This window comes from Opisthorchis viverrini, assembly GCF_000715545.1.
Source record: "Opisthorchis viverrini unplaced genomic scaffold opera_v5_77, whole genome shotgun sequence".
Lineage (NCBI taxonomy): Eukaryota > Metazoa > Platyhelminthes > Trematoda > Opisthorchiida > Opisthorchiidae > Opisthorchis > Opisthorchis viverrini.
Genome location: NW_008751733.1, coordinates 1,173,867 through 1,185,085, shown reverse-complemented (window position 1 = coordinate 1,185,085; position 11,219 = coordinate 1,173,867). Strand labels below are relative to the sequence as shown.

Genomic DNA, 11,219 nt, shown 5'->3' with positions numbered 1-11,219 from the left:
CACAGCTGTGGATAACTCGCCTGTTTTGAAGACTTTGATCTTGAGATCCAAATGCGAAGCATGTGTGGTATAGCAATGAGGAGAAAGATTTGCTCATTTCCAGGAGAACTGCATTTCAATGAATTTTATTCAAAATGACTGGAAAATGTTACATACTTCTTCGAGGTCAGTCTTGACTTGTACCGATGCACAGAAAACTCTGCGGTGTTCAGTAGAAATTGTGCATTCGTTCTTACAATGACTCAGAAGCGTAGTTAACCAAGTTGTTGATCAGTCACAAGTAACCGGATAGCAGGTTATCGAGAATCCTACGAGGAGAGTTACGGGTTTGCCTCAGACCACCTCGGGATTCACTAGATGGGAGTTGTTTGCATTTCCAACTTTTCCGTCGTGAGGAAAATTGATAATTTTACAGTGGTTTTCAGACTGGATTGCCTCTCCTTATAACACTAAATTCTGTTCGTTGATTCCTGTTGCTCGATGTCGATGAACTCTGAGATGCTCAGGTGAGCTATAAACACTTGATGTACGTAACTAACTTAAGAGATTCAACGAATAAGGTCCAGCTCGACTCACTTTGTTTCCCAGTTTGCATCGGTGAATTCAGTGTTCCAAGTTTCTGTTCGTTCATCATATTTGTCCACTGTAAGGAACGTACCATTTTGCCGTACGTCGTTTCGAGGGTTAGCGCCGATGAATCGAACAGTCACTTCTTTGTCCTCCTGTGAGAAAATTAAATAAACAACACAATCCGTTACTCCGGCGTTTCGTGTCCAACTGTTTAAGTTCTTGCGTACTCATACCTTGTAAGTAATTTGTACCTTCCAAAGTATGGGATCATCGGAACCCACTTTCACAATATCTCTAGACCGCCCTCTGCTTAACCAACCATTTTGAACCCATTTAACGCCTTGTACTCCTTCCGGTTGGTTACCCAAATTCGTTTCTCCCCCCGGATTATGCTGACCGGGAGTAAACTCCGAAAACCATACATAAGCTGGGAGCATGAGTCACGTTACTAATTTTGTTTTATGAAGCCAGCCTAGAGGTAATACAAATCTCTGTGAAAACCAAATGATTTCGTTTGTTTCGGAAGAGAAGTCGTGGTTTGAGGGACCCATGGCTATTCTTGACTTTTTAAGAAAACGCCGCGGAATACCTAAAAAAAAAGACACCGTATACGGCCCTGGAATCACTTGGCTTACTCGCTTTACTACGCAATCTACTTGAAATATCTAGCTCTTGTCTATAAACCAGTACAAATGAAAGTATCCTGCTACTTCAAGATGAGAAACCAAAGCTAATGAGTCTGCCATTCAAAGAAATGATGTTCAGGAAGCCAGGCTACGTTAACACAGCTGATCGGAATATAATGGGAATGCTGCGGCAGAAATATGTGGCCCGTACCCTGATCATCACCGATGATGACGTTCAAGATAGTAGTTGCGAGTGCTACGCATCTACAAATTGAAACCAAGGTAGACTGCCATATTCGTTGCTGATAAGGGTAACCTAGCTGGTTCGTGCAGTGTTCTTGATAAACCAAGATCTAGCTGGGGATGAGCGCAGTTGGGGACTATTCCGTCAGATCCATTGGAGTTGCAATCGACCCCTGTCTATAAAAGTCTGAAAGGATAGCGTCACATGAATGTTCGTAATTTTGTTCATCAGTCACTGGTCGGAGATGATAACAGCTAGATTCAGCTTCCTGAATTCAGATGATGACGTACGGGATTTAGACCATTCGTCAAAAAACCAAAACAGGCCAGCCGCCACCCGTATGCACATAAAGGTTGTTAGCATGCTTCTTCAAATGTTTCTCGGAAGGACTCCTGCTATTGCCAACACTAGTCTTGTATTGTACATCAAAGCATAAGATTTAAATCACCCGGTAAACATGGATAACCATAACACCATTGTTCCTTGCATATAACATAAAATTTTATAGCCACTGGGAGGTAAACAGTATTCGAACTTGACTGGAATCGACGCACCAGGGAATGGAACTTCACCAATTCACGATACCAATTCATTGTCGCTTTTTTGGACCATTTATCACACAGTTATGCAGGCTGATAGTGTAAAGAATGTGGCGAGTTCATTGTCTCGGTTCCAACTGATCGATCCACACACGAAATCACACTGCCTTGGGAACGTCTTTGTGCATCTGGTTGCGCTCAACGGATTGCATACTTTTGGACAAGGCATATTGGTGTTGAGTCGTGTTTTCGATAGAAAGACATCAGACGAGTATGTTCACGAACACTTTACAATGTTGTGTGGGATCGGCATAATAAGTGAGGTCCCATGCGTTCACACTTCAAAAATGACTGATATTTGAATGGATGTTTGGGTCTCTCGAAAAGACAAGTTGGTTGGTTACGGTAAAGTTAGCATTTTCACGTGACAGTCGAAACAACCAAGTTGCAGTCGCTTCCGCTGTTTGGACCGCGGTTTTGCGGAAGATCAGAGGTCACTCAATAAAGCGTGCTGAACAGTTGCGATGGTTTAATTTGGTGTTTCTTATCTAGCAAGTGGTTTGCAACTTTAATGGTCGCGTATTTCGTTCCTCTGGGTTTAATGGAGGACGGTAGAGGTTGAGCTATTCCCTGAGCTAGACGCTGGATAACAAGACTCTCTTATTTAGCCTGATGGTTTTATGAGAAAGGCCAAACGTATTATTTTGAGCCAGCAGAGTAAGCTACGTGTGGTAAAATAGGAGAGCTAATGCTCCATGACATGACCAAGTCGCAAACAGGAAACTATGCGATTTTCTCCGCCTAATTCACGAAAAAAACAAAGGTAGCTGTTACCGCTTTGCTCATACAGGGGCAGCAAACAAAGTGGAAATTTAGGTGAATCCTGAGGAAGTCCACAAACCTATACAAGCCCATCTTGATTCAATTGATATGCACAATTTTATGCTCTTATTTCAAATGATCACAGACGAATTTCGAGTGCACTAAAAACTAGCGATCAAATTTCAATATCGAACGGGTAACCTAATTCTGCATGGGAACTTTGCACAATACAGTGCTCGGAATGGTTTTCTAAGACGTTTTCAACCGGTATACATTCTGTTGTGAGTGGTTTCGTTTGTATCCTACCACATCTCATGACGGTCGTCACAGCCACAGACAGACCTGTAGCATAACAATGACATCCAATAGGCCAGCCTCTTGCTGCACAAACGGTGCTTGGCTTCATAAAATCGATCAACAAGCCGCCTCTTTTTAACGACACTTTGCTGATTGCAGCAACAGCAAAACGATGAACTGCAAGCGACTGCAATTTTTATCCTTGACTGGTTTCTTCCGCGTAAACTGAAGGCACGAAGGGACGCGTCCCACAAAGAATCGATATGATCAGCCAGAGTTGTGAGTCCTGTTGAAGTGTAGCTGCAATTTAGTCACCTGGCCTCGGAATTCTAGACAAAGACGATCAATTTGGCAACTGTGTGACTTAGCTTAGTGGTTTTAATCAGTTGCACATCCACCGCTCCTAGGCACCCACCCGGAGACGAAACACTGGCGACAGTTTATATTCTGACTGCTAGCAAGGAGACGCGGTAACCTACTAAAGCCATGTTAATTGCGGCTGCACTATACCTCATCCATACAACTCATAAGGATTCATCTGAACAGTTAAGCTAGTGATGTATTGATCCTGATCCATTCTTTTCGCAACAGGCCTTATGAGTTTCCCAATGCGAGTGCGCAATGAAGCAATTACTGTATGATTTCAAGTTGCATGATATGATAAGACAATAGATTGTGCTTGGTGCCGACCAGTGACAACTGAGCGCAAATTCGACGGCAGTTCGTCTTAGTAAAATGTGATTTACGTCGACTTGTGCCACACACGAACGGCCGTGTATATGTCATTGACACTAGACTGGAAGAAAGGCGAAAATTACGGAACGTTCGGGAGTTGTATAAGATGGTCTTGAAAAATTTGACCTCACCACATATGGAAGGTGTGGTCTGAACAAATAGGGTTGCTAATGCTCTAAAACACACAAAAATGAGATAAATATCGGAGACCTGAAAGCACTCAAATCACGTCGACACTAGAATCAACGTTACAGTGAAAGGTTATCAAGATTGTTGTGGGAGCTGTTAGCTTGATCAAACAGAAGTTTTCTGCTGACTGTCCAGATAGAAGTAATCCTCAGCACAGTAGTTGCGATACGGCAACTTATTTCAGGGATAAGGTTTTTATTGATAACCAAAAATGGCTTTAGTTCAATTATCGATCCTTCGTCATAAACGTCTTCGTCAAACAGCCTCTCAAGTAAGGAGGCTGTCCTCACCTGCTGAATAAATGCAAACCTTATGGATATCTTTTAACAGACGGTCTTAAGGAAAGTGTGAAAATTGCGGTCTTCCTTTCAGATCGTGAACGGACCTGGTACTTGAGAGAAAGACCCAGGCAACGTTAATTATCTAACAGACAGAAGATATCCCGGTGCTGCAAAACAAATCAGCTACCATGAAGTGATGTGGTCTTGATATTGCGAAAGCGAATGCGCATGCTTGCGCAGTGTGTGCAAGCGCATGCTTTGATAAGGGAGGACCGACTGGGAAAGTTTATTTTCTACTCGAATTGGTAAACATTCGAAGTTAGTATCACTAGATAGATGACAGCTACAGTAATCAAAATCAAAATCAAAATGGTTGCCTAAATACTGTTCAGACATACAGTGGCTCAGTGAGTAACACCGTAAACAAATAGGCTTGCAACTCATAAACAGAAAATCCGCATCCAACTAGGCTTTGTGACTTTTATTTCCTCAGCATTGTTTTTCATACACAGGCCGTTGTTATATGTCGTCTCCAGTCAGCAACAGAATTTCTGAAATTCGGATAATTGTATCTCTCTACAATCAGATAGACTTTTTTGGCAATTCTAAAAAACGCAGTACAATGTGACGAGCTGCAATGTCGTACGGCCCCAAACCCACCACAAAATTTGTCCCCTAATAGATGAGTTATCATAGTACTCTATGGCTTAATCTAATCGCGTTCACGGTGGTTCTTGACAACTATATAATCCTTTGTCTTTGAAACATCAGGTTAGCTTCTTTACTCAGTTTTCTTATGGTTGTGTATGACGACGAAAGGCCTCGCGACGGAAGCTTAACCGGAAAACCTTCCTTGTGTTACGATTGTCAGCATATGAGTCACGGTTGGGACAAGCACAAAACATAAGATGTAAGAATCATTGGCTAAAATGAGCACCTAAGAAAACAGCAAAAGTGATTATTCGATTCTCTGTGCGCCTTACTACGGAACGACGTGAAGTTTTCATTAAAAAAAAACCAGGTGAAAGCTTCAGCCGGTTACTGATAAGTTTGGTCGTCACGTGGGGTTGGATTGGGCCGCCAAGGGACTCTTGCTTAGTAGTCAGAAGCTGCCGAATATAGAACCATGCATCCACCAACAGCACTGGTTCCAAAGGAACATTCAATGGAAGTTACTGTCCGTATTGGCTATCTACCCAGGGAGTTGACAAGATACAATGACTGCAAACGGTTACCCTTCGACCAGTAACCTACCCCTGTTAAAACGCTTGACCAAATATCGTTACCAGGTTGATATTTACCAATACTCTCTCGAAGACAAACAATCTACTTGTGTGCAATTAGTAGGCATTTTGACACCGTTTGTCTTATTCCAGAGTCACGTCAGAAAAAGTTGCACATCCACAGGGTGTTTAGGAGGACGGGGAAATAACACCAATCAAATACACCAATATGACGGAGTCCAACTGATTGGGACGGTAACTCAGAGGGTACTCAGTAAGAGACTGTGACAAAACATTTCGGTCTGAGGTTGTGTAGTTGCAATGCACCTTGCACATATATTGGAGTACTATTATTAAAAACCACTCGTGGTTTTCCAATAGAGTTATGAACCCCTGAGTCGACCACTCTCAGAAGAGAATTCCAATGGAAAGAATTGTGTTCAATCGCTGCGGGTAAGATGGATCATGGGACGAGATGGTCCCATTGATTAGAGCGCAAATTTACCAACTGGAAAGACCGTGGTTTGAACCCGACTTCGGCCTCTCGACTTCCCCTGTCTAAGCTTGGGCAACCTGACAGTATCCCAGCCCTCGTGCTTCCTTCGGGTGGCATGGCAACTAGGCACCGAAAGGGTGTTACAGCCAAACGATTGTTCTTATTCTAACCATTATCACCAGGTGATTAATTCATGGATTGGAACCTGGTAAATCTTCTAAGGATACGTCAAAAGCTGAGACATTCCCATTGACTGCTTCTTAGTAATTCTTCGACAAGCTCGAAATACAATCAGTCTATCATTGTGGTTTCGTAAAGTCAAGGAGCGGAGTCTGATAGGAGGCTTGAATTGCGTAAAAATACAAGACATGAAGTACATCCTACACATCTTATACGAATCCTTATACCCTTAGCTGATTAGATCAAACAAAGCCATATTCTGGCCGAATCCCACTTTCTTCCATCATCAAAAAGATAATTCGCTCCATCCAAAGCACTGCCATTTTCATCTGTTCAAACGAATTACTGTGTTAGTTTCACACAAACATAATGTGGATCGAGTCTTTCTGCTCACAAATGCCTGATCACGACTAGTTGTCTACAGTGGTTCGCGTGATTCGGATGAATATTTTCTTAAAGAGATGGGCTACCAGGCACGATACTGTACACTCTTCGGAAAGCAACTAGCCTCTTAATGTGTCCATTTCAGATTGGTTAACTGCCAGCCGGAATACCTTGGTTGAGTTGTATAATTCTCCCGGTTTTATTGAGCTAATTACATAACTCGGCATACGTAGCACACATAACATACATTTTAGACATGAGATAGACAAGTTTAGACCGTCTGTTTAATCATAGACCTTATCAAATATGTGAAGTGCAAATAGAGTGACAAAGTTGAATTGTGAAGACTCGGGTTCAGAGACTGTTGAATATGTAAACTTGGATCGCTTAGAAGTTTAGACATAGACGCAAGACAAGTAAGAGAATCGTGGACTCCATAAAACGATGGGATGCACTGCTGGAATAGATAAGTCTTTTGGCTTGATTTTGAAGACGACCATTGATTTTCTTCGCTGAAGCCAGTTTATGGAATACTGGCTGGACGATGAATCCAATAATTTGTGAGGCCACTGGAAAAAAGCTACAACGAACGCACGCGAGAAGCCTTCAAGAAGTATGTAAAATGAAAGCCGACGGTAAGACTGTCGCCGAACTCGCTCCACTCTGTACTATTGTTTCACTGCATGAAACTTTAGCATAGAAGCTGACAAGACTTGTGAAGGAACCTCAGGCTTCCAGCTGCCTAATTAGAGTGCTCGCTGGACAAGTTCTAACTGAAATGCACAACATCGAGGTAGACTATATGTGTCAAGCCTGACGTCGCAAGAAAGAACTGTGATAGGACACCTTCCATTCTTCAGTGCTTTGTAAGTTGAGGAATGCAATAAACAAGCTGTAAACAGTATACGTTAATGGATTTATCTGCATGCTTCCTAAAAGACACGCTCTCTTCGCTGTGAACGGATAGCCACCAATAATTTTCGCTGCTTCCCTTGCCAAAGCCATCGGCGAATGATAGATATTGTTAACTCTTAGTTTGTTGGTACTAAGGAAGTGCTGGATTTCAGTGATTTCATCATGAAGCTAAGCCATGGGAAACGGTCGAGAATCATTGTACAGCTATTTCGTCCTTGTTAGGAAGCATCAGCCGTGCTCATCTTACAAGCCCCCAGGGAGATTCGAGGCCGCGAAATCCATGAGTAACTAATTAACGGTGTGATTACCTTACACTTAGACAGGAAGAAGCTTCAGTCATTCTGCAACCATACAGCTCACGTCACGTGACTTACATTGAATGGCTTCTAGATTGACCGCCTGTCAGATGGAATTCCAATTCGACTTGTATGATTCCGGTCCTTTATGGGTTACTTGCCCTTCAAGGCAATGAGGAAGGAGAATACTCAAGTTTTGGTTGCATATTGATTTTCACGTGATTCACTTCGGTCGTAGACCACGTGACCATATTGCACAGACCAAACAATATTCGGAGGGATACATCATGAAGTACCCATTGGAAAGACCGAGTAACTCCACGTTAAAAAATTACGACCCTCTAACAATTTTGCTAAAGTGCTGCAGCTTAGAGAAGATACTAACCGAAGACGGCAAAGTAGGTCCTCAGGATGCGGTCCCCGTGACCCGTCTGTGCGTGGCTGGAGACGTTGCAAGAAATGGCGGCTAATCGATGTCAGTTGTGCACATGCTGTCAGTTACTTTTCAGATTGTCTGATTGAGTGTTTGGAGATGTAGGCATCTCAGATTGCTTCACATAGGCCAGCACTAGGTCCCCTTCCCCACCCACTCTTTTTCTCTTCTTTTCACTGTAGGGCAGCTAGCATAATTATATACATATATATATATNACCAAATATCGTTACCAGGTTGATATTTACCAATACTCTCTCGAAGACAAACAATCTACTTGTGTGCAATTAGTAGGCATTTTGACACCGTTTGTCTTATTCCAGAGTCACGTCAGAAAAAGTTGCACATCCACAGGGTGTTTAGGAGGACGGGGAAATAACACCAATCAAATACACCAATATGACGGAGTCCAACTGATTGGGACGGTAACTCAGAGGGTACTCAGTAAGAGACTGTGACAAAACATTTCGGTCTGAGGTTGTGTAGTTGCAATGCACCTTGCACATATATTGGAGTACTATTATTAAAAACCACTCGTGGTTTTCCAATAGAGTTATGAACCCCTGAGTCGACCACTCTCAGAAGAGAATTCCAATGGAAAGAATTGTGTTCAATCGCTGCGGGTAAGATGGATCATGGGACGAGATGGTCCCATTGATTAGAGCGCAAATTTACCAACTGGAAAGACCGTGGTTTGAACCCGACTTCGGCCTCTCGACTTCCCCTGTCTAAGCTTGGGCAACCTGACAGTATCCCAGCCCTCGTGCTTCCTTCGGGTGGCATGGCAACTAGGCACCGAAAGGGTGTTACAGCCAAACGATTGTTCTTATTCTAACCATTATCACCAGGTGATTAATTCATGGATTGGAACCTGGTAAATCTTCTAAGGATACGTCAAAAGCTGAGACATTCCCATTGACTGCTTCTTAGTAATTCTTCGACAAGCTCGAAATACAATCAGTCTATCATTGTGGTTTCGTAAAGTCAAGGAGCGGAGTCTGATAGGAGGCTTGAATTGCGTAAAAATACAAGACATGAAGTACATCCTACACATCTTATACGAATCCTTATACCCTTAGCTGATTAGATCAAACAAAGCCATATTCTGGCCGAATCCCACTTTCTTCCATCATCAAAAAGATAATTCGCTCCATCCAAAGCACTGCCATTTTCATCTGTTCAAACGAATTACTGTGTTAGTTTCACACAAACATAATGTGGATCGAGTCTTTCTGCTCACAAATGCCTGATCACGACTAGTTGTCTACAGTGGTTCGCGTGATTCGGATGAATATTTTCTTAAAGAGATGGGCTACCAGGCACGATACTGTACACTCTTCGGAAAGCAACTAGCCTCTTAATGTGTCCATTTCAGATTGGTTAACTGCCAGCCGGAATACCTTGGTTGAGTTGTATAATTCTCCCGGTTTTATTGAGCTAATTACATAACTCGGCATACGTAGCACACATAACATACATTTTAGACATGAGATAGACAAGTTTAGACCGTCTGTTTAATCATAGACCTTATCAAATATGTGAAGTGCAAATAGAGTGACAAAGTTGAATTGTGAAGACTCGGGTTCAGAGACTGTTGAATATGTAAACTTGGATCGCTTAGAAGTTTAGACATAGACGCAAGACAAGTAAGAGAATCGTGGACTCCATAAAACGATGGGATGCACTGCTGGAATAGATAAGTCTTTTGGCTTGATTTTGAAGACGACCATTGATTTTCTTCGCTGAAGCCAGTTTATGGAATACTGGCTGGACGATGAATCCAATAATTTGTGAGGCCACTGGAAAAAAGCTACAACGAACGCACGCGAGAAGCCTTCAAGAAGTATGTAAAATGAAAGCCGACGGTAAGACTGTCGCCGAACTCGCTCCACTCTGTACTATTGTTTCACTGCATGAAACTTTAGCATAGAAGCTGACAAGACTTGTGAAGGAACCTCAGGCTTCCAGCTGCCTAATTAGAGTGCTCGCTGGACAAGTTCTAACTGAAATGCACAACATCGAGGTAGACTATATGTGTCAAGCCTGACGTCGCAAGAAAGAACTGTGATAGGACACCTTCCATTCTTCAGTGCTTTGTAAGTTGAGGAATGCAATAAACAAGCTGTAAACAGTATACGTTAATGGATTTATCTGCATGCTTCCTAAAAGACACGCTCTCTTCGCTGTGAACGGATAGCCACCAATAATTTTCGCTGCTTCCCTTGCCAAAGCCATCGGCGAATGATAGATATTGTTAACTCTTAGTTTGTTGGTACTAAGGAAGTGCTGGATTTCAGTGATTTCATCATGAAGCTAAGCCATGGGAAACGGTCGAGAATCATTGTACAGCTATTTCGTCCTTGTTAGGAAGCATCAGCCGTGCTCATCTTACAAGCCCCCAGGGAGATTCGAGGCCGCGAATGAGTAGAGTAACTAATTAACGGTGTGATTACCTTACACTTAGACAGGAAGAAGCTTCAGTCATTCTGCAACCATACAGCTCTCACTTACATTGAAAGCTTCAGTCATTCTGCAACCATACAGCTCACGTCACGTGACTTACATTGAATGGCTTCTAGATTGACCGCCTGTCAGATGGAATTCCAATTCGACTTGTATGATTCCGGTCCTTTATGGGTTACTTGCCCTTCAAGGCAATGAGGAAGGAGAATACTCAAGTTTTGGTTGCATATTGATTTTCACGTGATTCACTTCGGTCGTAGACCACGTGACCATATTGCACAGACCAAACAATATTCGGAGGGATACATCATGAAGTACCCATTGGAAAGACCGAGTAACTCCACGTTAAAAAATTACGACCCTCTAACAATTTTGCTAAAGTGCTGCAGCTTAGAGAAGATACTAACCGAAGACGGCAAAGTAGGTCCTCAGGATGCGGTCCCCGTGACCCGTCTGTGCGTGGCTGGAGACGTTGCAAGAAATGGCGGCTAATCGATGTCAGTTGTGCACATGCTGTCAGTTACTTT

At 42.7% G+C, this 11,219-nt stretch overlaps 1 protein-coding gene across 1 annotated transcript in view; it reads right to left on the bottom strand.

Moving 5' to 3' along the window:
• Positions 1-11,219, bottom strand: part of T265_13542 (hypothetical protein) — a gene marked incomplete at both ends in the record, with an annotated part of 33,975 nt that overhangs the window by 1,614 nt on the left and 21,142 nt on the right. The window contains one exon of the mRNA XM_009169379.1: positions 577-722. Within this exon, the coding sequence (XP_009167643.1) occupies positions 577-722 (146 nt within the window). The remainder of the gene's footprint in view (positions 1-576; positions 723-11,219) is intronic.